The 26,344-nt window shown below is 37.0% G+C and overlaps 1 protein-coding gene across 1 annotated transcript in view; it reads right to left on the bottom strand.

The window, feature by feature from the left end:
- The window catches only part of PLPPR1 (phospholipid phosphatase related 1), a 354,157-nt gene that overhangs the window by 159,780 nt on the left and 168,033 nt on the right, over nucleotides 1-26,344 (bottom strand). The window contains exon 2 of the mRNA XM_069090558.1: nucleotides 20,549-20,649. Within this exon, the coding sequence (XP_068946659.1) occupies nucleotides 20,549-20,611 (63 nt within the window). The 5' untranslated portion in view covers nucleotides 20,612-20,649. The remainder of the gene's footprint in view (nucleotides 1-20,548; nucleotides 20,650-26,344) is intronic.

Here is a 26,344-nt window from a genome sequence, read left to right as displayed (position 1 = left end):
CACTCATCTGCAAGCAGTGCACACACACACACACACACACACACACATTTAATTTACAATATAGCCTCAGAAAAGCAAAAGGTTTTGGGGGGTTGAATTGAAAGATCATTCAGGCAGTGGAGCCCTCAAACTTCAGTGTGAAGTATTTGTAACCTACTAGATTTTGTAGTGAGATGATTATACACATATACATAAACCAAAAAAAAAAAACCATGATAATCTTATCAGAGAAATAAAATCAACTAAAATGAGAGTGAGTTCTGTTCTGAATAGCTCTTATGCTGAAGGAATTCCTCTTCATTAAATATACTCCAGATTCTAATAATTTTCATCCCTATAAAGCCTATCTACTATATCTATCCAAGGACAGATCTTTCTGAATCTTTGTAAAATGTCTATTTTACTAAATACTTGAATTCATTAACTCATTTAAACATTAGCATAGTTAAAGTATGATGCCAATGAGGCCATTTTGGGTTCACTCCCTCTATGAGCTCATTGGCTTCTTGCAGGGAAAAACTGTCTCCCATGATCATAGGCTACTATTTATTCTAGTCAGGCATTTCAAAAATATTTCAAAAATTCTAGTCAGGCTTTTTCATGAAGGTAAATGCATGATTTATAACAAATCATCTCCACTCAAGGGAAAATGAATTTTTCAGTGATCAGTTTCTTCCTCTAAAGGGAAAATTTTCTCTAGTGATTACTAGTGGCTCAATTTTCTGTGATGAGCTAACCTAATTTTGGTCACTTCAGTAGGAAGGGCAAAGTTACCCCTAAGAAAATGTCTTGAAAGCTGACTCCTACTTTAAGGATCAAAGTTAGGAGTAGAAAGGGACCTTAGGAGATCATCTTATATATACTTTTCATTTCACAGATGAGGAGTCTTGGGTCCAGAGGAACTAAGGTACTTATCTATGGTCACAAGGTAGCCAGTAGCTCTCTTTGATTGTCAAAGCCTTTTCTCTTTTTGCCAAACCACTTTGTCTTGCTCCTCTAAGGAGATTTTTCATGTTGACAAAATATAAAATGTTTACTATTGCTTTATGACTTACTATGTAAGTCATGGATAGGGTACTTTTAAATTAATCATATCTAAATGAAGTGGCAAAACTGTTTCCACATTCTCCTTCTTTATCCAATTCACATTTTAACTTCTCTGTGAAGTTTTCTGCAGTCTTTCATTTGGTTTTATAGGACTTTGAACTCCTCTCATATACTTAAGCTAGTATAATTTGCATGATATCTCTTTCCACATGTCTAATCATCCCTGCCAGACTGTAGGTTCCTAAAAGGCAGAACATGTATCTTTTTTATCATGCATTTTGCCTCCAACTCATCTCTGCTAATTTCCTTGCACAATGTAGATGTTTGATACACGTTCCCACAATGAATAGGGGAAAATAGCTAGTAAAATGGGAAGAATTTGAAGTCTGCCTTGGGAAAAGAACTGCAAAGTAGTATTCAGGCTCTATGGAGCCTTATAGTGGTACATGCGATGTGGAGGTGGAATTTTCTCACTGCAATCCACATTCTTCTATCATGCTCCCTCCCCCTAACTCTTTATCCAGGAAGACAGGATTTGTTCCTGGAATTCACAACTTGAAAGTACCCTCAACCTTTAGGCCCCTCCTTCTGATTGGATGGTGCCTTACAGGACCCTTGTTTAAAGAGGGGTGTCCAGACTTGCCATCTCAGTATTTCTCACTACACTGCAATCTGGACTTTCCCGTAATGTTCCTGTGCCTGGTAATTTCCTTTATACCCCCATTTCTGTTTCCTTGTATGTTATCTTACCCTCCTGGAATATAAGATCTTGAGGGCAGGGTCTGTCTCTCTTTTTTTGTTTATATTACCTGGTACATTGTAAGTATTTAATAAATACTTCTTGACTGACTGGGAGAAAGGGTTCTTCTTACTTTCTTCCTCTTGGTTGAGAAGCAGTGGACCATAGGTATGGAATGTTGGTTGTGCTGACATTGTTATTTTAATCGCTAGTTTTGCACCCCTTTCACCTCTTGATTCTCATCCCATCATCAAGTCTCTTTTGTCAAATCATGATCCACTTTCTGCCTACATGGCTTTACCCAAGGATTCGGTCTTGGTCCCTCTTCTCTTCCTTCTTGACATTCTTTCTTGGCGATCTCATCAGTTCTCACTAATTCACCTACCATCGCTATTCAAATGACTCCCAAATCTATGTATCTAGCTCTTAGATCTCTCCTGAGTGCCACTTAGTAAAGTGGAAGGATCAAGTGAGGAATTTTTAGACAATAGGGAAGGAGCCAGTAGAGAGAGAAAGATATTAAAGAAAGGTTGATAGATTGGGGGTCACAGAGGGTCCAATCAGTTGGAGGAGATGGAATGGAATGGGATCACTTGTTCAGGTAAAAGGGTTTGCCTTGGGAAGGAGTAAGGCCAACTCTTCATATAAGAGAGTGAGCAATGAAGGAGGAGATAGTGGTAGAAAGCATTTAAGTGATGTGGGACAAGGAAGAAAGGAGAAGAGAGGAAACTTAGGGCAAATGATCTCTTTTTTTCCCCTGTAAAATACGAGGCAAGGTTCTCAGCTGAGAAGGTGCAGGGAGCAGTACCCATGGGAAGTTTGAGTAGGGATGAAAAGGTTTGGAAGGACATGGGAACAGTGAACAGAGAGCTGGCCTAATAAGAAAAGAGACCAAAGTTTGTTTCCTTCTTCTGACACATACCTAGATCCTGGGCAAGTCAGTTAATATTTGCCAAGTCAGTTGCCTGAGGCAACTCTCCAGGACTACAAATTACAGAGAAATGTCTTATCTACATTGGTAAAATCGGTTCCTCCCTGGGGGCACCCTATGCCAGTAAAGGCAAATTAGTTTAACTGAAACAACAACAACAAAATTCTCCCCATTCTCTTACTCATCTCACAACAATTACATGCTGGAATCTTCTCACTTCTCACCTGGACTAATGCAATAGTCTTCAAACTGATACTACATCTAGTTTCTCCCCTATGCATCCCATCTTCCACATAGCTGTCGATTTGATATTCCTAAAATATGGGTCTGATCCTGTCACTGTCCTCTTCAAAAAGTTTCAGTGGCTTCTTATTTTCTCCAGAATTATATATATATATATATATATATATATATATATATATATATATGTAAACTCTTCTGACTTTTAAAGCCCTTCACAATATGGTTCTCACCTTTCTTTCCTGACTGAATATATATATTTGTTCCTCTCACCTACCTTGTAGTCTCCTCAAACTGGTTTATTTGCTATTCACTCTGCACTGGGAACAACTCTGGAACAATGCCCCATCTCCCATTTTTGTGCCTTTTTAAGGCTGTCCCCAATGCCTGGAATGTTCTACCCTCTAACTTCAGCCTCTTGGAAACTCTAGCTCCCTCCAAATTTCATCCCCTGTAAGAGGTCTTACCAGAGGCATGGTTCAATGGGCCTGAAGTCAGAAAGACCTAAGGTCAAATCCAGCCTCAGACACTTAATATCTGTGTGACCCTGGGCAAGTCACTGAATTTCTTTCTGCCTCAGTTTCCTCAACTATAAAATTAGATCACAGTGGCCCCTACCTTACAAGGTCATTGTGAGGTACAAATAAGTTAATATTTGTAAAGTGTTTAGCATAGTGCATGAGACATGCCCAATAAATACTTGTTCCTTACCCTTACCAGATTCACCTGGTTGTCTGTGTTTTTTCTCCTTTGAAATTAATTTGTATAGATTTTTTATTGGCTTGCCTGTGTACATGTAATTTCCCCATTAGAATGCAAGCTCTTTAATGTCAGAAAATTTTTTTTCTATCCTTGAAGATTCTTTTCTATTCTTTTATTCAGTGCCATGTGGTAATAAATGCTAGTTGAGTTGAATTGAATTTGTTATGGTGGGAGGGGTAAACAGAGCAAGGTAAATTGGAAAATTACTTTGGTGTAAAGCAGCATTTTCTCTATTGTGTGGCATATACTCCAACACTTTCAACTTTATATTGGGAAAATGTTGAATGATAGGATGATGAAATCAATTTGATCAAGACTGACACTCCTGGTTATATTAATCAAGAGGGTTGCCTTTATGTATGAAGAAAGCAAATTTAATGATTGTTTTGGACCATCATATAGTCAAGATTGTATTGCTGTTGTCATCGATGAAGTTCTTGGTGTATTTATATAAATGAAAGAAAAGGTCTAAATCCCCAGTTGGGACGAGACCAGAATGTCCTCTAAATGAATACATTGCCAAGCCCTGAAAAATGCAGTTAGTTGTCATGGGTATTGGTAGTTTTTCTGTTGCTAGATCTGTCATTTACCAAAACATACTCTGTTCACTGTAGTTTTTCTTTATTGTTCTGAAAAGTTACAGACAGAAAAGTTAGATTATTTCCCCAAATCCTCACAAGAAGAAAGAACAAAGAGACACATCTAAATTCTTCTACCATAGTAGGTCTCAAGCCATGGTAGATAGACCACAGGTAATAAGGGAAATTCTATATGTGGGCAATGGGCTGTCCTCTTAAAGGATTAAATGTTTATCACATTTTCATGTCTATAAAGTGGTTTTGGGTGGCAATTTCTATTGTATGGTGTTTTGGAAAAATAAGGTTCTTCAGTTGTCTTGTTAAAAGCAGTACTAGTGTTCCCATTAATTCAAGTGGTAAGTGTGTAGGTGGGAGGTGAATTCCAGAGGCCTCTGTATCAATGGACTCTTTGTGAACTGCAAAAGTCCTGCAATTCTAACCTCATTGGCAGAGCCCTACTCTTATTGACTTCAGGTATAAACAGAAGAAAGGATCAAGTTCTACAAATAACATCCCAAAGTGAAGTGAAGGACATACTTTGTAATGTGTCATGTATAACGTTATAAATGAGCCAGTAATCTAAGAAGTGAAACCTGCAGTGACACAATGAGAAATACATTTTTTAGACTATTCTCACAACTGCTAGCATGGCTTTTATTATTTGCATTAGTGATAATTCTGTAGTAGGACTTTAAAAAACCAAATGGTAGTAACAGTAATCTTTACTGTTACTCTAATTAAAATTCTGCTCAGCAATCAGGCAGGTCTTTTGGATTTTCATGATTCTAATCATGTTTGCACATTAAGGCAATGAGAATTAACCAAGTCCCAAGTTTCATAAAGCATTATGTAGCAAACATATTTGATTCCATATCAATTTATATGTAGTATATCTTTGAGACTGTAGGCAAACCTTAGCATGAAAGCATGCTATTGCTGAGTAAATTATCACAGCAGGTGTATTTATTTTTGGTTTAGGAATTAAACACCATTGACTTTTGGAGCTATAATCAAGAGAAACACAAAGAGCTCAAATAGCAGCATTTGCAATTACAAAGTTGATGGGGAAATTTTTTTTAAAGGAAAAATTCAACCCAAACTCAATCATGGATTCAAGAGAGGATAACAAACATAATGAATTTTAAGAAACATGATATCTCTTGAACAGAGTCCATGATATTATCATCATGGTTGGCTTAGCTGGTCATGTTCCATGAATGGACAATGTTAGAGCACCCTAGCCATTTTCTATGGTCAGCTCATGTGGTGCAAAGAGTGGTACCAAGCATGCCACTCACTACACAGACTAAAGGTTCTTGACTAGAGACTTTAAGGTCACGGACATTAATTTTTCTAGAAGTTTCTAATGCTGCTTGTACACTTAGCAGACATGCCACAACATTGTCTGGGAAATAGCACAACGTTGTAGCTAGGCAAGACTTTTAGTGAAACAATTCTGTGGAGGGCATGTGGTTCTAGGAATAAGCTCATCTCACATGACTAGGGTAGTTGATAAGGTTTGCTTACTGATAAGTCAAAAGTGCAGTCCAGACACATGTACATGTATCACTATGTGTACTATTTGTATATGACTTCAAATGATCAAAACTCAGGTAACTGGATCCCTCAATTAAGCAGAAGATAGTCTATACGTGCTTTTTTTTTTAATTGAATGAGGCAAATAAACAGAAAACAAATTCTTAACAGAGAGAGGATTTTCAACCATCAACTTCCAGGATATGTCCTGGGGTCAGTGGAAATTTAGGTCAAATTTTTATACCTGCAATATCTAAAGGTCTGTGCATTCATCATTGATCTTCAAAATAATTCCCAGGGATTTTGAGAAAATCAAATCCACAAAGATTATGCTCACTTTAAGACGAAACCTAACTGACTATACCTTAGAAAATCTTATGAGTAAAGCAAAAAAATAGGATTCTTATTAATCCTAGGTTAAGCAGAGCATTTAATTAAACAGAAAGGTCTTATTTTTAGAACTTTTCAGTGGTTTTTCAAAATATGAACATATAAGCCTCCACATTTTGGGGGATGCTTGACTTATGGTTTTTCATAAATGTACCAACTTTGTGAGATCAATTGCAAGTACAAAACAGAATGAGAACCTGAGATTTAGTGAGGTTTAAGGGATACATGCCTGGGCCACATAACATACCAGTGGTATAACTGAATACAGAGTTCTGCTTCTATATTCCTATTTGACCTAATACTCACCAGAATACACTGCTTCTAATTAGGCGGAACATGCCTGCAGAACAAGCCATGAGTAATTCTCTGTCAAGCTTCTCTTCCAAATGAGAAGGGATAAACATCATGGATTGGCATGTCAAGTCCTCTCATCAAAAGGAGAGTGAATACTAGCCTGTTCCATTTCAAGACTTTTGACTGACATTTATAGATGGAAGGAAAATATCTGTCTTGAACAATTTCACATCATTTAGTTTGGACTCGACTATATGACTGATTAATAATCAGAGCTTATTAAACCATTAAGTAAATATTTAAAGCAAATCAGCATTACTAGTTGACAATTAGAATACAGAGCAAAGATTACTAATCTGGTACATCAAGAATTTTTACAGAATCATAGAATCTAAGAAGTGGGAGGAACCTCAGAAGTCATTTAGCCCAATCTCTAACTGTGTAGGGGTCACCTCTACAATATTCCCAACAAAAAATCATCCTGCTTCTACCCATGATAAGGAACTCACCACTTTCTGAGACATCTCACTCTACTTGTGGATAATTATAATTACTAAGATGTTTTCCCTTGCATCAAGACCAGATTTGACTCTCTCCATCTTCCTCACTTCCTAATTGTGTCTTCTGGGGCCAAGCAGATGTCCAACCACTCTTCCACATGACAACCCTTCAGATATTTAAAGACAATTATCAAATCTCCCTCCTCCTCCAAATCTTTTCTATTTTGGCCAAACACCTGTAGTTTCCTTTTATGATAGGTCTCCAGGCCCCTCACCATACTAGTTGCCTTCCTCTGGAGGGACTTCAGGTTATCACTGCCCTTTATAAATGTGGCTCCCGGAATTGAACACAATAATCAATGCATGGTCTTTCTAGGGAAGAGCAGAGCAAGATGATTACCTTCCATATTCCAAATACTATGTCTCAAATACTAGAAATGTGGCCTAACAGGTTAGGGAGACAGTGCTAATTTGGAGTCATGAAGCCCTGCCTTCAAATCCCACTTCAGACAATTACTAGCTGTGTGACTTCAGAAAAAGTCACTTAATATCTTTAAGCACTCTCTTATCTATAGAATGAGGATAATAATAGCACCTATTTCATAGGAGTTTTGTTAGGATAAGTCAATATAATATATGTATATATATATATAATATATGTTAAGTACTTTGCAAAAAAATTAACATAAAGTGCTTTGCAAACCATAAGATGCTGTATAATTAGTTGTTATAATCAAAGTAACAATGATTACTATCATCCACTTGTGCTTCCCCCATCCTATTCTTATGCATTCTTTTTTTAAAAACCCAAGTAAAGGACTTTGAATTTATTCCAAATAAATTTCATTTTATTATATTTGACCCATCATTCTAAATAGGTGAGTTTTTTTTTTTTTTTTGCTTTTTGGAAGGCAGTTGGGGTTAAGTGACTTTCTCAAGTCACACAGCTAGTTAGTATGTCAAGTGTCTGAGCTGGATTTGAACTCAGGTCCTCCTGACTCCAGGGCCAGTGCTCTATTCATTGCACCACCTAGCCACCCCAAGGTGAGATTATTTGTGACCCTTATTGTTATTCAATGTGTTGGGTATCCCTTCCAGATTCATGTCAGCTACATATTTGATAAAAATAATATTTCTATCTTCCTCAAAGTCAATGATAAAGTTACTGAACAGCACAGAGCCAAGGATACATTCCTGGGGGGCACTCCATTAGAGGTTATCCTTTAAGTTGACATTGAACCATCAATGACTACTTATTGGGCTCCTATAATTCAACTAATTTTTAAATTCACTTAATTGGATTATCAACTAGCCTGCATATCTCAATTTTTTTTCCTGAAATAATAGCATGAGAGATTTTATCAAATGTTTTGCTAAAATTTAGATTTACTGTGGCTATGTTATTCTCACATTCCACCAGTCTACTAACCCCATCAAAAAGGAAAATAATTCATTTCATTCATTTAATATTCAGCAAAAATCCTGTTTAGTCTGGTATGACATGTTGTGATAAAGCCAATCTTAGCTGTCTGCTATCATTCTTTCTCTTTCTACACACTCACAGATCATCCTTTAATTAATATTCTAGGATGTTTACTAGGAATCAAAGTTAAGTTCAAGAAACTATAGTTTGTATGCCCAAAGGGCTATAAAACTGTGCATACCTTTTCATCCAGTAATAACACTGTTAGGTCTGTATGCCAAAGAGATAAAAAGAAGGGAAAAGGGCCTATTTGTACAAAAATATTTATAACTGTTCTTTTTGTGGTAGCTAAGAATTGGAAATTGAGGGGATAGCCATCAATTGGAGAATGGCTGAACAAATTGTGGTATATGATTGTAATGGTATATTATTGTGCTGTAAAATAACAATCATGATAATTTGAGAAAAATTTGGAAAGATATACATGAACTGATACAAAGTAAAATGAGCAGAAGCAGGGGAACATTGTACACAGTAATAGCAATATTGTACTATGAAGAATTGTAAATAACTTTGCTATTCTTAGAAATACAATGATCCAACACAATCCCAAAGGATTCATGATGAAAAAATGCTATCCCCTGAAAAGAACTGATATCGTCTGAATACAGATTGAAACATACTATTTCTCTCTCTCTCTTTGTCTCTCTGTCTCTCTATCTCCTTTTGTTTGTGTCTCCCTTCACAAAATAATGTTATGGAAATCTTTTCTGATTGCACATGTATAACCTATATCAGATTGCTTACTATCTCAGGGAGGGAGGAATAGAATTTGGAACATAAAATTTAAAAAAAATGAATTTTAAAATTGTTTTTACATGTAATTGGGGGGAATAAAATATTATTTTAAAAAAGAACCTATAGTTTGCAGAATCTTTACCCTTTCCTCCAAGACTCCAATACCCACATATCTTTTTTTTTGGTTTTCAAGAATATTTGACCATATCTGGTAATGAGATAACTCTCATATTTTCCACAGTTTTAAAAAAATCACAGAGTAGCTCATCAATCACATCTATAAGAAATTTCAGCATCTTGAATGTCTTTTACATAAGCTTCATGACTTGAACTTATCGAGAGTAGCTATGTATTCTCTTACCATCATACATCATTTACCTCATTTATCTTTGATTTTAAGAACCAATTTAACTATTTTTGTTTTCTACTTCCCAGGTAAAAGGTGATCTTCCTTAGCAGATAAGCAATGTATGATTTGAAAAAAAAAGCTCTAGAGATCATGTAATGAAATTCCTCATTTCACAGAGGAAGCAATTGAGGCTTGAATAAATTAAGTAGCTTGTCTGAGGTTACATAGGTGTAACAATATAGCAGAGTCAGAATTTGAACTCAGATCCTTTCATCTTAAATCCAATAAGATTCTTCTATGCCCTGAGTAGAAATTCCTTAGTAGATGAGCAGTTGCTTGTGGACCTTTGCTCTTGAAGAGGGCCAAAATGACATCACTATGCTAAAGTCAAGTTTCGATGTGTCCAACTGGCTGATCAGAGCAATACGAGCTCAGGATGCTCTACCACAGGTCGGGCACAAATAGTCTATGTGAACATTTGGGGTGGATTCTCCAAATTTGCACATCCTGCCTTTCCTTTGAGCTGTTTCAGTTCTACTTTGCTCACAGAGCACAGCACCTTCTCTCATGTGGGCATGCCATGCTGAGTGGTCTTGTGCCAGTGTCTCCCATGTCAAACAATCAGTTCCAAAGTTCTTGAGAGAGACCTTGAGAGTGTCCTTGTATACTTCTTCTGACCACCATGTGAACCCTTGCCCTGTGTTAGTTATTCACAAAATAGTCTTTCTGGCAAGTGTACATTTTGCATTTGAACAACGTGGCCAGCCCATCAGAGTTGTTCTAAAGATCACCTGGCAGGGTAAGGTACCAGACACTGAGGTCCTTACTTGAACTAAACTACCAAGATGAGCAGTATGTTGTACAGGATGGAGTGCTAGATTTGGCATCAGGAAGATCTGTCTTTAAATTTCTACTAGCTTTGTGACCCTACATGTCACTTTGTCTCTCTAATTTCCAGGTATTCACTTATAAAATGAAATGGTTGGACTAGATGTCATCTAAACTCCCTTCCAGTTCTTAATCCATGATCCTCTTATTTCTTTTATATTCTTCTTGTCCCTATTATTGCTAAAAAGATACCTTTTTTTACAGTCCTTTAGTATTCATTGCTGACTTATGTTCATTCTCTGTTTTAGTGCATCTCACAATATTTTTATAGGACCATGCCAATATTTTACATCCACTAAATTTTCTTGTTGCTATCTCATTTTTTAAAAATAATCTGAGCTAGTTGATAAGTTCTACATGTATCCACATTAATCTCTTTGTATACTTCCTCCTTTTCTCCATATTGGAGTGGCTATTGATTGTATCATCATATTTTTCTCCTTGAAAATTTCTAATTCTTCTAATATTAAATCCTCTTATAGAATTTGAGAACATGAATTGTACTCATATCTTCTATCAACCCTTTGGCATACTCACAAAATCTAGAGTATGTGCAAGCCTGTGCTTGATTTTCTGTTCATTCATTACCTTGAACTCTAAGATAGGAATGACCACTTTCTCCCAGGGTTCCCATCATTTCCTTTTAGCAATTGGTTCCTACCTAATTTATCATAATTAAGCCCAGAATAACAATTCTTCTGATTGCTTCTGCTATCTTTTGAAGGATGAATTCATCATGAAGGCAAGCTAAGAGATTATTAGTGGCTCTGCTTTTGGCAGAGTAAGAGTTCAGTCAATGTTAGATATTCAACCCTGGTAATTTCCAAATACCTGATCTATTTCTTTTTTTATTTCCAGGTGATTTTTAGTCTACTCATAATCATTGACTGATGAGAAATGCACAAATCCTCTCCATCATGCTGTTTCCTTATAGTTTCTAGATTTTTTTTTTAACATGGGCATAATTTGTTATTCCTCCCCTTAGTTCTATAAGCATAGCTGGTCTCTGAATCATGGTCCACAAAGTCTGAGAGGCACTTAATGAAATAAAATTTGTCTCCTTTTGTTAGGATCTTGAATTCCCCATGCTTTTTGTCTATATATTGGGCATTTGATTATAGATACATGAAGCCACTGGTTTTATTGTTAACTACATTCTTAGACCTTGTCTTCTGTGAATTACCGGTCCTCTCTACTGTGATTGTTTTTTTTTTTTTTAAAGCAATTGGGGTTAAGTAACTTGCTCAAGGTTACACGGCCAGGTGTTTCTGGGTGGGTGCTAAGTGTCTGAGCCCGGATTCAATCCCGACGTCATCCCGACACTGGAGCCAGTGCTCTTACTCGCTGTGTTACCTGGCCACCCCTACTGTGATTCTTCTACCTATATTATACCTACTACCTCCTGCAGTATCTAATGTGACAAATATATGTGGGCTGCATTCTCCCTCCTTTATTTTATCCCTCTATCTGTATTTAATAATTATAAATAAAGCATTGATATTTGCTTTTGAAGCTTCATAACCAAAATTCAATTAATTTAGGAAAAAACATCTACTAATATAAAGCTTGGTGCTCAGTATTGGAGATGCAAAGGTAAATAAGACATGACCACTGTCTTCAGCGAATGAATAGTCTGGTAGGGCAGCATGCAGCACATACACAAATAAACATATTACAAAAGGGCAAAAGAGAAATGAATGTTAGTTATATTGAGTTAATATATGTATATACATATATATGTATAATATCTGAGAAAGGAAAGATGCTTGAGAGTTGTGTAACTGGTCAGAAAGTCCAGGATATATTTTATATTTATTAGCTTGAAACACAAGTATACATAATATGCCTTGTGACAAAATTTGGTGGAAATTTAAATTGATGTCTACTTTACTTTTTTTTTAAATTAAATTGGATAGGAATGTTTGGTAATTGTAAGGTATAATTGTCCCTGACTGGGATAGCAGGAGGAAGTAGGAAGTAAAGAAATTATTAAAATGGAAAAAACCCTCTTGATTTAACTTCAATAAGTTCAAAAAAATGTCAGTACTCAGAACCTATCTATTCTTTTTCTACAAGCAAGTAGAACAAAGCCTACAAATGACAACCAATTCCAAGGTCAAAAGCAAAGTCAAAAACAATACATTCCATCATTTCTAAAACAAGAGATAAAAGCAATAATCAAGGTCCATGCAGGCAGAAATCAGATCCATTGTATTAAAATAATGCAAGGAAGTGTTCACATTTTGCACAGGGAGAAAGACATTTGGCTATATTAGCTTACTGCTGAGCTCCATGAATTCCTCAATTTTGGGATTAGGTTATATCATAGTCAGCTTGTATATTGGGACAGATGTGCACAAGAAAAATGAGTTGTCAAAAATGGGCAATAAAATATTTCAAGTATAGGCAGCCATCAAAATGATAAAACTTTCACATCTGTGTGAATCTAATATTGGGAGCATACATTATATCCAATTGCTCATTGCATAATACTGTCCACTGTTCTGGAAAAGCTCAATTTAGAACTTCTTGTCCATTAAAAAGCATGCTGGAGAATTGTTTTTTAGCAAATATATAATCAGATGAGTTTTGACTATTCAGTTCATGGGTGAATTTACAAAAAAAACAGTGCAATTTTCTTGAGAAGAATGCAATCAAGACCTAGAAGAAAAAGTGCTGAAAAGGGAAATGTCACTATGTATAAATCTCAGTTCTAGGGATTCCCAGAATGACCATATATGGGATTTGGATATTTCACTTTACATGTATTTCTTCACACTATTATTTTTGGCAACTTACAATTATTTAGGGGATGTTTATCTGGTTTGTCAACTACCTAGACCCTTTCCTTCTCTGTTTCCTTGTGATTTCCTACTTATTGTCCATTTTATTACTTATTGGGAGGGCTATAACTAGAGTAAGAGCAAATGGGATTTTCTTCCCAGAGCAACAACGTCTGGGGTATTCTTCCTCTCTACAGCCAAGGTTTAGTTCCACTGAGAGAAGAGACAAGCCTTCCCAAAGGGAATTCTTCCTGTGACCCACTATGACACAGCCAATGGCTCCCAGTCCACATGAGCCTCAAAAAGTGATGAAGCAGGAGAATGTTGGGATTGGGAACCATCAGCTATGTCATAAGGGGCATATGCTGAGCCTCCTCAAGAAAGGGCTCCCTCATTTCCTAATATTATTATACTTTAGGGTAGACTGTCCTCAGTGCCACTTAGGTCCTGCTAACCTCCCCTACCCTAACCAGCAACTAAATTTGCCCCACATATTATTTGCCACTTAAAACATTGCTTGTTGTCAAGTTATCTTGTAAAGGAAAGAAAACAACTCAATACTAATATTTTATTTTAAAACAATTAAAAGAGCAGATAAGTAAGGAGGTTAGAACTGTCAGATACAATGCTATGAATAGAATATTTGATTTTATTTATCCATAATATTGCTCTCCTGAGAGCAAAAATAGGAATTTATTCTATACACATTTCAGAAAGTCTCTTTTCCCTTCCATATTGAAAGTTGTTTCTGGGGGCTATGTGAGATAAGGTTGGTACTTAGTCATAGAATCAGAATCTCTAGGTTGGAAGGGACACTTAAGGTCATTTACTCCATCTTCTATCTGAAAAGGAATCCCTTCTTTTTTTGTTTTATTTTGTTTTGCTTTTTGGAGGGCAATTGGGGTTAAATGACTTGCCCAAGGTCACATGGCTGCCTTTTGTGTTGTGTCACAGCTAGTTTTTGTGTTAAGTGCCTGAGGCCAGATTTGAACTTAGGTCCTCCTCACTCCAGGGCCAGTGCTCTTTTCACTGCACCACCTAGCCGCCCAAAGGAATCCCTTCTATGTCATCTGGCCTTTGCTGAAGGCCTCTGGTGACAGCAGCTTATTACATGTTAGATCTCTAATTGTTGGGAAGTTTTCTCCTTACATTAAGACTAAATTTTCCTCTTAGCAACTTGCACCACTTGCTCTTCCTTTCTCTCACCTCCTGCTCTGGGCAATCTAGAGTTGAGCTTCCGAGTTCAAGATCTGTGCTCAGAAATGAAAAGGTGTTCAAAGGAAAATCAAGAGTTTTCATTCTTCTCCTCCTCAACTCTGGAATGCTGGATTTGTAGGCAGAGGAATGGGGCCTGGATCCGGATGACTACTTTACCTTTGTGATCTTGAACAAGTCATTTAATCAGCTGTTAAACATTTATTAAGCACTAGGCACTGTATCAGGCACTGAATTAAATGCTTGGGATACAAAAAATGGTAAAAGATAGTCCTTGTTCTCTAGTAGCTTACAGTCTAGTGAAAGAGACAACATTCAAAGTCCTATGTTCAAACAAGCTATATAAAAATTGGATAAATTGGAAATAATCAGCAGAGGGAAAGGCTAGAATTAAAGAAATCAGGTAAGGATTCCGGTAGAGAATGGGGCTCTAACTGGAACCTGAAGGAACCCAGAGAAGCTAGGAGGCAGAGATGAGAAAGAAGAACATGCCAGCCATGGGGGACAGCCAGAGAAAATGCCAGTCAGAAGAGGGAGTATCCATCTCCTCATTATTTGAAGAACAGCAAAGAGGTGAGTATCACTGATAAGAGAGTATTTGTTGGGGTGTAATGTGTAAGAACACATGAAGGGGGGCAGATTATAAAGTGTTTCGAATGCCTGAGGATTTCATATTTGACCCTGGAGGTGATAAGGAGCCACTGAGGTTTACTCATTGGGGTGGGATGGGGACAGGAATGACATAGACCTGCGCTTTAGGAAGACCACTTTGACAATCGAGTAGAGGCTGGATTGGAGTAAGGAGAACCTGGTGGCAGGCAGATTCACTAGCAGGTTATGTGCTAGTCTAGGTGTGAGGAGATGAACCTGTAACAGGGTGGTGGTAATGTCAGAAGAGAGAAGGGTGCATATTAAAGAGATAAGGTAAAATTGCAAAGGTAAAATTGACAGGCCTTGGCAACAGATTGGATATAGTGGAATGAGAGCAAGAAATGGAGGTTGGCACCTAGGTTTCAAGGTAGTTGACTATAGGATGGTGGTACTCTCAACATTAATGAGTTTAGGAAGGGAGGAAGGTTTTGGGGAAAAGTTAATGAATTCAGTTTTGGATATGTTGAGTTTAAGATATCTTTGGGACATCCAGTTTGAGGTGTCCATTAGGCAGTTGGAAATGAGAGACTAGAGCTCAGTAAAGAGGGTAGGATCAGATAAGTAGATTTAAGCATCATCAGCATAGAGACAATAATTGAATTCATGTGTTACAATGAAAGAAAGGAAATATGCATAATGCTAGGGTGTTCTCCATGTCAAATGTCCATAGGATTGTAGATCTAGATCTGTAAGGGACATCGACAGAAATTCAGGGCAATTAAGTGGCTTACTTGGGGTCACACAAGGAGTAAGTGTCAGAGGTTGGATCGATCGTTTATATGGGAGATGTCAAGTTTCAAATTATAAGGTTAAAGAATTGCCATCCTCTTTCCTGGAAGCCAAAGATTCATTCATTCATTGTTCAACAAGCATTTCCTACTAAATTCCAGGTTCTGCACTTGTAGCTGAGGAAATAACAAAGATGAAGCTATCTTTGCCATCAAGGAACTTATGGGAAACAACATGCATATGGAAAAGTATATACATACTTATATATATATGTATATATATACACAACCTATATATTATATATAGCATGTGTGCATAGATATGTATATATTACACACACAGAGTAATTTTGGGGAGGTGGACAGCACAAGCAGCTACAATGATCATCAGGAGTCCTATCAAAGACATACTCACTCTTTATAAGAGTGTGGATACACTAAAATAAAGAGATGAAAGCCAGGTCTTTGATTTATTTTTGTGTTTGTGTCAGGTTAAGCCACAGGAAGACTAATTTATATCTCTATCACCTGCTCTACCAGTCAAGCTCATCATTCACGCATTAGAAGGCTGAAAATCTTCAGAGATGGTTGCTCTAGGCTATAAATTAAACATCTTACTCTGAGGTTTGGTTCCCTTCTGATTTTTAAGCAAATTTAAAATAAAATTGCTATTGGAGGCATAAAGATGATGACAGATGACTTATTATACCCTATCCCATTTCCCATCAGCTTACTTCATGAAATTTGTTTTCTGTCACGAAGAAATAAGGGTTGAAACATTTAAAATGTGGTAGCAAAACATTTTACCCTAATCCTTTGATAAATAGGAAAGAATGAAAAGGAAAGACTTGAATGAGTCCCCCCAAACAGAAGGATTTTTGCTGATCTCTTTCCTCCTGGATCCTCTCCTCTCCTCTCCTCTTTCTTCTCTCCTCTCCTATCCTCTTCTTTCCTTTTCTCTCCCTCTCTGTTGCTCTCTCTGCCTCTGCCTTTCTCTCACTCTCTGCTGCTATTTCTCTCTGTCTCCATCTCTCTGGTATTTTTTGGAAACAGCTTTCTCTCTCTGTCTCCGTCTCTCTCTCCCCTCAGCCCACACAGTCTCCACCCTCATCCTTGGTTCTCCTCCTTTCTGTCAGACAGTTTTTTCTCAATATCCTTTGCCGGATCATCATTCACATCACCTTTCCTAACTATAGGTATACCCCAAGTCACTGTCCTTCTATTCTCCCTCTACTATTTCTCTATTGTGACCTCATCAATGTTCATAGATTTAATTGTTATTTCTATGCAGACAATTCCAAAGTCTACATATCTGCTACACCCTCCCTCTTGAGCCTCAGTCCATAATTACCAACTGCCCATTGGCCACATTGGACTGGATGTAAACATCTCAAATTCAACATATCAAAACATAACTTATTAAGTTTTCCAGATACCCAGACCTCTTATGAATTTCCTTAGTCTCCATTGAGTAAACTACTGTCTTAATCAGTTACATTTACAACCACAAGGTCATCCTCAATTCTTCACTCTCTTTTACCTAAAATATCTGATTAGTTGCCAAATAGTCTTGTTATTCCAAATATCCAATAAGATTTGTTGATCGTTTATATCTCTTACATCTTTCCCTTTGTCTGCCCTCACACCAACACTACCTTTGTTCAAGCCTTCAGTATTTGGACTATTTCAATAACCTCCTAATTGATCTCCCTGCTTCATCTCTCCCCATCCCAATCTACCTTCCATACGGTCTCCAAAATGACATGCCTACAATGCATGTCTAACCATATCACTTAATAAACTCTAGTGGCCTCTTTTTATATCAAGGATAAAATATAAACTCATCTGTTTAGTATTTAAAGCCCTTCACAGCCTGTCTCCAATCTATGTTTCTGGATTATTATGTAGTATTATGCTTACCAGATCAATTAGGTGGATAGAACACCAATCTTGAATTCAGGAGGACCTGAGTGCAAATGTGGCCTTATACACTTACTAGCTGTGGAACCCTGGGAGTCATTTAACCCTGTTTGCCTCAGTTTCCTCATCTGTAAAATGAGCTGGAGAAGGAAATGGCAAATTACTGCAGTATCTTTGTCAAGAAAACCCCAAATGGGGTCACAAAGAGATAGACATGATTAATTGACTAAACAACAAAGCTCGGCTTACCACACTCTGTGATCTAGCCAGACTGGAATTCTTGCTCTTGCCCATGACATTGCACTTCTCATTTCTGAGTCTTTGTATAGCTTACCCCATACCTAGTATATACTCCCTCTTTGCCTCTGCCCCCTTAGAGCCCTTAGGTTCCTTTAAAAGTTCTGTTCGAATGCTAACTGCTGCATAAGGCTTCCCCCAGCTTTTAGTATTTTCTCCCACTCAATTTCCCTTTGTTTATTTTGTATACATTCTGTACATGCCTCCATGTGTTTGTTTTCTATCCTGATAGAATGAATAGTCCTTGAGGGCAGAGACTGCTTTGAATTTGTCTTTGTATTATCAGCACCTAGCATAGAACCTGGCACAAAATATTTGCTTAATAAATGCTCATTTATTGACTTATTCCTTATCATCATTACCAGACCAATTATTAGTAATGACCAATTATGGTCATCACTAGCAATTTGGGGTCCCGGTACAAGTAAAAGAAAACGTCTTAAATCAACTTTATAGGACAAAATGCATTGTAGGGAAGAGATCATGCCCCATTAGGTCTCACCAAGGGTAGCCAGAAACACCAAGACATCAGTCAGTATGAGTGAAGACCCCAGGATACCGAGCTGCTGTTACAGAGGAGGCCTCCTATAGAGGACAAGGCCTCAGATATATGCTAAGCTCAATTTACCAATGTAACAATGGAGTACAAATGCACCACATGACTCTGAGTAGCCCCAACAGTATATTACGTTCCAGATATGGGATTATTTGTTCTGTTTTGTGTATTTTGTGAGCTAATTTTAAAAATACAATCCTTAGTGTTCTTAATATGAATTTATAATTTCTATTTCCTTCTAGATTTCAGCAAAGAAAGATGGGAGAAGGAAACATTGTGGTTAGGATATATCAAAGATTACTAGAAAGAGAATATTGGTATTTATTTGAGTAGGTGTTTCTTCCTGTTCTATTAAGAGATCAAGCTTAGTATTAACTTCCTCCACCTACCTGACTTGCTGCACAAAATATCATCTTTCCTTTTGTGAACCTCTCAGCCACATTCTATTTTGTTGTTTTTCAATCATGACCAACTCTTCATGACCCCATTTGGAGTTTTTTTTTGGCAAAGATAATGGAGTGGTTTGCCATTCCCTTCTCCAGCTCATTTTACAGATGGGGAAACTGAGGCAAACAGGATTAAGTGATTTGCCCAGGGTTATACAGCTAGTAAGTATGAACTTTGAACCCTGAAAGATGAGTCTGCTTTTCTCTAGACCTGGCACTTAATCCACTGAATCACTTACATTCTCTAGAGGACTAGTTAACCAGTGATGATAAAAGCTGACTGTGCCTACAATGTGGCAAAAATTCAGATGAAAAACCAAAAAATACTATCAAATGTCTTGATTTTTGGCTTCTATATATGCATATATGTGCATATACACATATGTGTGTATATCCATACAGCACTTCACAGTTAACAAAAGTTGTCCCCTACATTCACCATGCTGAGCCTAGGCCATTTCCAGTCATGTCGCCTTTTGTGTTGCCACTGGACTCTGGGGACTCAGGAGGAGAGTGTGAGGCTGATGACTGCAGCTCTGCCTCACTTAAGTCCAATTCACATGGAAGTCAACACATTTCTCTCATGATGTCTTTGGTCGTCTTCAATAATGATGGACCAACAATAACTCATACATTATCTGTCTTGATCCTCATACAGCTCCTTGAGATGCATAGGGAAGATGTTATTATTGCTATTATATTAATAAAGAAGTTCACACTTGGAATAGTGAATTGACTTGTGCAAGGTCAGGATAGGAAATGAGCCAGACTTCACAAGTATGAAAAACAGTATTTTACCAGTGACTCTCTAGGAAATATTTCAGGAAATCACCTCCTTTGGACTAGTGCATAGTCAAACTCAGAAAAGCTAGTCTCAGCCAAATGAATTCTAGACTTAAAATATACTTTAAAATGCCTTGACTACACAGGATGAGGATGTCGGTAGCATAATATATATATATATATATATATATATATATATATATATATATATTTTAAACCTCATAGAAAACACTCAAATGTAATATTTTTTTTCTTTTGACTTTGAAGGGAGAAATCCTTGCACTAACACAGGAAAAGGAAGCCTTTATTGTCTAAATTCCAAGGACACCTTTCTGAAAATAATTTGTATAAATACTACATTTCTTGACATACTTAATATTCATAAACTAAAGGATTTGTTGGAAAGAACATATTTGAGTTACCACTTGAAAGCAATGGGAAAAATGAACAAGTGTTTCTTTTGAACCCTATAGACAAAATGTGTAAGCTTTTTGTAGTTGACTTTCTCATTAAAGAGATCATGCTTCTCCTGAATTCATTAATTCTTGCTTAATATCCATGAGATTACATTAATTCTCATGAGAACTAATTGTTTTCAACCAAACCAAGCCTCAGGTTTAGGGACTCATTGGAGCATAGTGAAAACATCTACTGTTGCTGCAATATTTTCCCAGGATTGAACCACTGTGCTTACCTCAACAAAGATGAAACAGGGGATAATGGAATAGCTTCTCTGTGTGTTGTTCCCAACAGCCATTTCTTATCACACGACAGGCTACACACTCTCGAACTTTTCTATGTGAGGAGGAAAAGACAGAGGATAAGAACAACGTTTTTCTCTGTATCTTGCTTTGCTGGTGCAAAGTCTGACTTTGTATTGATATTTTTCTAAATCTTTGTTTAGAGACGCCATTGTGCTAAAATAGTCACATAGATAAAACCACAGCAAATCCAGGTGAGCAATTGACCAATACCTTAACCATCCTTCAAACCACTTGCGCCACATTAATTTAGTCAATGTCAGCTTACATCAGTGGAAGAAAAACTCCTTATACACCAGGCTTCCCAAAAAGAATTCTAACAGACCCAGAATGAAACTCCATTTGCTACATTACATAGATGTAGATGATAGGGCATTTTCCTAATCAATTCCCTATACTTCAAACAGGGAGTAGCTTGGGCACTATGAGAAGGCTGTTTAATTTTCAACATGAATCTCTATGCCCATTCTTATGTATAAGATGCCATACCCTTACTAGCAACAGCTCCCATTTCGATACTGGTGCGCAGTTGACAAAGTTCTCTGGACCACCAAGAGAGGTAAATTGTGGTAACATTATTATCCCCATTTTACAGAATGAGGTTCAGAGACACGAGGGATACACACACACCCCTCATGGATAGTAAACAGCAGAGGTGGAATTTTAATCCATATCTTCTGTAATTAAGTGTCTTGCTTTCTTTTAGCTTTAGTGTTTAGGCAAACACATGACATATCATCATCCTGGGAAGGTTGTCCCAATTGGACCACTCACTCAATTTCTCCAGTCCAGCTGTTCATTCAGTTATAAATTAGACTATACCTTATAACTGAGGAACAGGCTTCTACATAATTATTTATTAGTCAGAATTAGTATTTTATAAGTATTTTAATGCTTGCACATATTATGTAAATTATTTCATCTAAAGCTCATAACAATTCAATGAGTTAGGCACTGCTCAGTGAAATAAGAACCCTAAGTGTAGGACTTTTTGTGGAGGCAATTTTCATTAAAAAAAAAATGAATATAAAGATAGATGGTCATGGCAGCCATGACATACAGTAGCCAGAATGCTCAACTTCAGATTAGGGAGAACTGGATTCAAGTCCCATCTCCACCTCTGATACATATGGGCCATAGGATTTTGAGTAATATGGTAGAACAGTTCCAGGTCTAGATGTTGATAGGTAAAGAGAGTTTACTTACTCCCCAAGGCAACACACACACACACACCTTAGTTAAAGCAGGGATAAGAATAGCATTTGTGATTTCATTTATACAAGTAACATCTGGATGAGAAAACCCCCTTTGCCAATGTGAGTCAGCATCAGTCCTGCAAATTAAAGTCTCAGAGAGCTGCCTAGACAGCTGAATTTTAAGTGGCTTGCCCAGGTTCACACAGCCATCGTGTGTCAGAAGTCTTGAACCCAGGGTCTTCCTGGCCCTGTCAGGATCTCTATTCACCAGAACATGTTTCCTCTGATAGATGAAGTATGTAGTAAAAATAATAACATGATTAAGCAGTTCTTAACAGTTTTCCAACAAAATTTCACGTCTTATCTTTTAAAATTTGATCTTCACAATTTGGCGAGGCAGATGATATAAATATTATTTCCATTTTACAGATGATGAAACGAAGGCTCAGAAAATCAAGTATTCTGAAGAACTAAGACTAGAACATAGACTTCATGACTACAAGTCCTGTCCAGGACTCTTTCACCCCAACCTACACACACACACATACACACACACACACAAACACGTACACGTACACGCACACACACAAGCAAGAAAGAAAAAAAATTGAAAAATAATTGATTATTGACTCTGCATTTTGTTTTTATGTAACTTAAATTTTCCCTTGCAAATTCTGTTACATACATTATTGTCACCCTCCCTGAATGCTCCTTCTTAGTCTCTTTTGCTAGATCTTCATCCATGTATGTCACACTCTTTAAATACAGGGGTTCTCCAAGGCTAGGTCCTGGACCTATTCTCTTGTCCCTCCATATTCTCTTACTAGGTCATCTCAATGGCTTCCATAAGTTCAATGATCATTTTTTTCAGATGACTCCTAGATGGCCTCCCTCCTTGACTTCCAATTCCACATCAACTTCTATTGCACATTTCAAGTCAAATGTCCTGTAAGCATCTCAACTTCAATATGTACAAAATGGACTCATGATCATTCCTCCTTCCTCCCAAAATATTCCTCTTCCAATCTTCCCTGTCACTAATGACTGCATCACCATTTTTCCAGTCACCCAGGTTTGACAGTATTGGTGTCACATTTGACTACTCACCTTTACCATCCTTGTTCATACCATATATCCAGTCAATCAGCAGCCAAATTCTATAATTTATTACTTTTCAATATTTCTTGCATGTAAATGTGTGTATACAAACATATGCATACACACACACACACACACACACACACACACACACACACATATATATATATTCCACTCATAGAAAGGCACCTTCTAGTTCAGGTTTTCAAGTGGACTGGTACAATAGCCTTCTAATTATTCTCCCCATCCCGTGTCTCTCCCCACTGCAATCCACTCTCCACATAATTGCCAAAATGAATTTACTAAAGCATAAGTCTAACCATGTCATTGCACTATTCAATATATTCCAGTGGCTCATTTTTACCTCCACGATCATAGAAAAAGTCCTCTGCTTAGCAATTTTCTTCATAACCTGGCCCCTTCCTGCCTTTCCATTCTTATCTTCTACTCCTCTCTACAATTCAGCCGTATTGGCCTTCTTGCCATTCCTCATACATGATACTCCATCCACTCTCTCCTTGGCTTTTACCACCCATTCTCCATGCCTTAAAGGCTCTCATTCTCAACCCCCTACCTTAAGAATCACTGGATATTTTTAAGGTTCAATTCAAATGCCACCTTCTCCAGGAGACCTTCACCAGTTCCTCTAGCTGTTTGTACTATTACTCCTAAGGTTACTTTCAATCTCCTCTGTATTTATCTTATGCATACTGAATTACATATGTTATCTTTCCCATTAAAATATGAGTTTGAGTTTTACTATCAAAAAAGGTAGTAACTCCTTTTGATTTATTATTGTACCTCAGCACTGACCATGGTGCCTAGTACATGGTAAGCACTTAAGTAAGTAAGCACTTAAATAAATGTTTGTTGGTTGATTGCTCCAACCCTTTTATTTTATTTAATGATGAGGAAATTGAAGCTCCTGGAGTTTAAGTGACTTGCCCAAAGTCAAGCAAGTTAGTAGACCTATAAGACATCTCTCCTGATGTCTAGTACAGTGCCCTTTCTATTGTATTTCATTTCTCTGTAGTTTGTTGAACCTTCCCACAAGATAAATTTGACTAACTTGAATTGGTTTCATATGCCTATAGGCTTACAGCAATAATAATATTAAAAGGAAAAGAAATCAGTAGCCATATATTCTTTTGATGTAAAATCTCTCCCATTACTCCCAAATAGATGAATATGGGAAAGGGAATATAGTCATATTTTCCCATATATTTTGTAAATTTCCAATTGTATTCATTAGTATGCAGAGGTGACCATGAACCATACTTGGGAATGTAGAACTACTACCCATTGTTCCATTTTTTTCTTAGTATGCCATTTCCAATCAAGGGAACATTTCATGTTTAATTTCTTCAAGTAATAATATCTAATATTTTTTTTTGCCCAAAGACAAGGAAACTCAGAGGTGAAAAATGGTTTGTAGGATAAGACAAATTCAATTCTATCACTGAATATTATAAAGAGATAACATCATCTACTGGAATGAGTGCTGGACTTGATTGAACACAAAAGACATGGCCTTTAGTCTTGGTTCTAGGTTACTTTAGATTGTATCACAGATACAATCTGGAAGAGACCAAGTAGGTCATCTAGTCTAATGCTCTCACTTTCCAGAGGAGAAAACTGGAACCCAGAGAGGTTACCTGACTTGCCAAAGGTTACACAGGTAGAAAGTAGCAGAGCTGAGACTTGAATCATTAGACTGTGAACTCCTCTTGGTCAAGGAATGTCTGTTTCACACATAATAAAAGGTCCTTAATAAATGCTTGTTGTTTGACTGATTCACTGACTGACTGGTTCAAGTTATCTGACTCCAAGACTAGCATTCTTTCCATTGAACCACAATGCATGATTCACATCTTTAAGTCTCAATTTTCCTATTCCTTAAAATAATAAGAGTTCCACCATTTACCTCTTAGGTTTGTTTCGAGCATAAAATGAGCTTGTGTATATGAAAATACTTTGTAAAGTATATATTGTGAGCTAAGACTAAATTTAGCTCAGTTAAGCAGGTTCAAGGTTTTAAAAAATTTAGTAATGCTCATGAAACATAAAATCCAATTAAGAAATAATTTAATAATTAAACATTAAAAACACACAATTCAAGAATTTAAAGAATATAAAATATAACTTTCCTTCCATACCCATCATACCAGAAACTCAAGGAAGCAATCTGTAGGTAGCTAGAACCCAGGAAAAGACTTCTCATTACCTTTCCCAACTTCTGGCTAACCATTTAATACTTCAGTCCCTAGGTAGGTAAAGCATCAGGAGAGGTGCAGCTAAGGGGCCAAACATAGGACAGGCTATGGCTGCAAACAGCTTCAACAATTCCATTAACCCACCCAAGCTCCTACCACACCATAAAATGAGAGTGTTATCCCAGAAATCAGTAATGATCTGTATTGGTTTGCAAGAGAAGCACTTAACTCTACCTCTAAGTTGTAAATGTGACTTTTATAGGTTCCAGGAAAGGTGATTTGGGTAGCTGTTCCAAGAAGCTGTATGAGCAAAAATGTCAGAAATCTGTTGCTGTTACTTATACTGCATCTGAAAGCACTTAATGATATTTTAAGAACATAAAATGGTGAAGATGATTTTATTCTAGGATGACAATATTGTGAATTGTTGTCATTGTGAGAAAATGCCTGATATTTTTGTTTAAGAACTATGCAATATAGGTTTAGCCAAAAGAAGACAAAACAAACAAACAAAAAAGGATTCTCCACCAGAGACCAGGTTGTAAAAAAAAAAGGAAAGTCTACTAGAAGTTAAAAAAGGTACTAAAGGGAATGGGTGTATACAAATTTCTAAAAGACTACTGGAGTGAGGAAGCAGAAAGGACACTTACTAGCAGTCAGGGAAATGACTGGGAAAATAATTCAGAGAACGCATGAAAACAAATAAGGACTATCATTGGATGAATCTAAAATGAGAAAATTAATATTTCTCTCATTAGAGAGAAAATTGAAGAAAAGCTGCTTCCATGAGCTTTTGATATCAAGGAGTCACAAGGAAATGGAATCAGAGCCAGGAATAGGGATTTCTAAAAAGATAATTCCTAAAGTCTTTTCTAAATTGAAGATTCTTTAATCTATAGCTATATTATAGGTAAAAGAGTATAATATTGACATCTTTCTAGTATTTGTATTAATGTATGTTCAGGGATAGTATTCAAGAATAATTTCATTTATACTGAATTTTGTTCTAAAATAGCGTGTGTGTGTGTGTGTGTGGAGACAGAGAGAGAGACAGAGAGGCAGAGACAGAGACAGACAGAGAGAGAGAGACAGAGAGAGAGAGAGAGAGAGAGAGAGAGAGAGAGAGAGAGAGAGAGAGAGAGAGAGAGAGAGAGAGAGAGAGAGAGAGAGAGAGAGAGAGAGAGAGAGAGAGAGACAGACAGACAGAGAGAGAGAGAGAGAC

This window comes from Petaurus breviceps, unplaced genomic scaffold, assembly GCF_028583685.1.
Source record: "Petaurus breviceps papuanus isolate PSGF00001 unplaced genomic scaffold, PetGlider_PUasm1.0 187, whole genome shotgun sequence".
Lineage (NCBI taxonomy): Eukaryota > Metazoa > Chordata > Mammalia > Diprotodontia > Petauridae > Petaurus > Petaurus breviceps.
The sequence above is the reverse complement of the archived record's forward strand: the minus strand, read 5'-3'. Positions and strand labels throughout refer to the sequence as shown.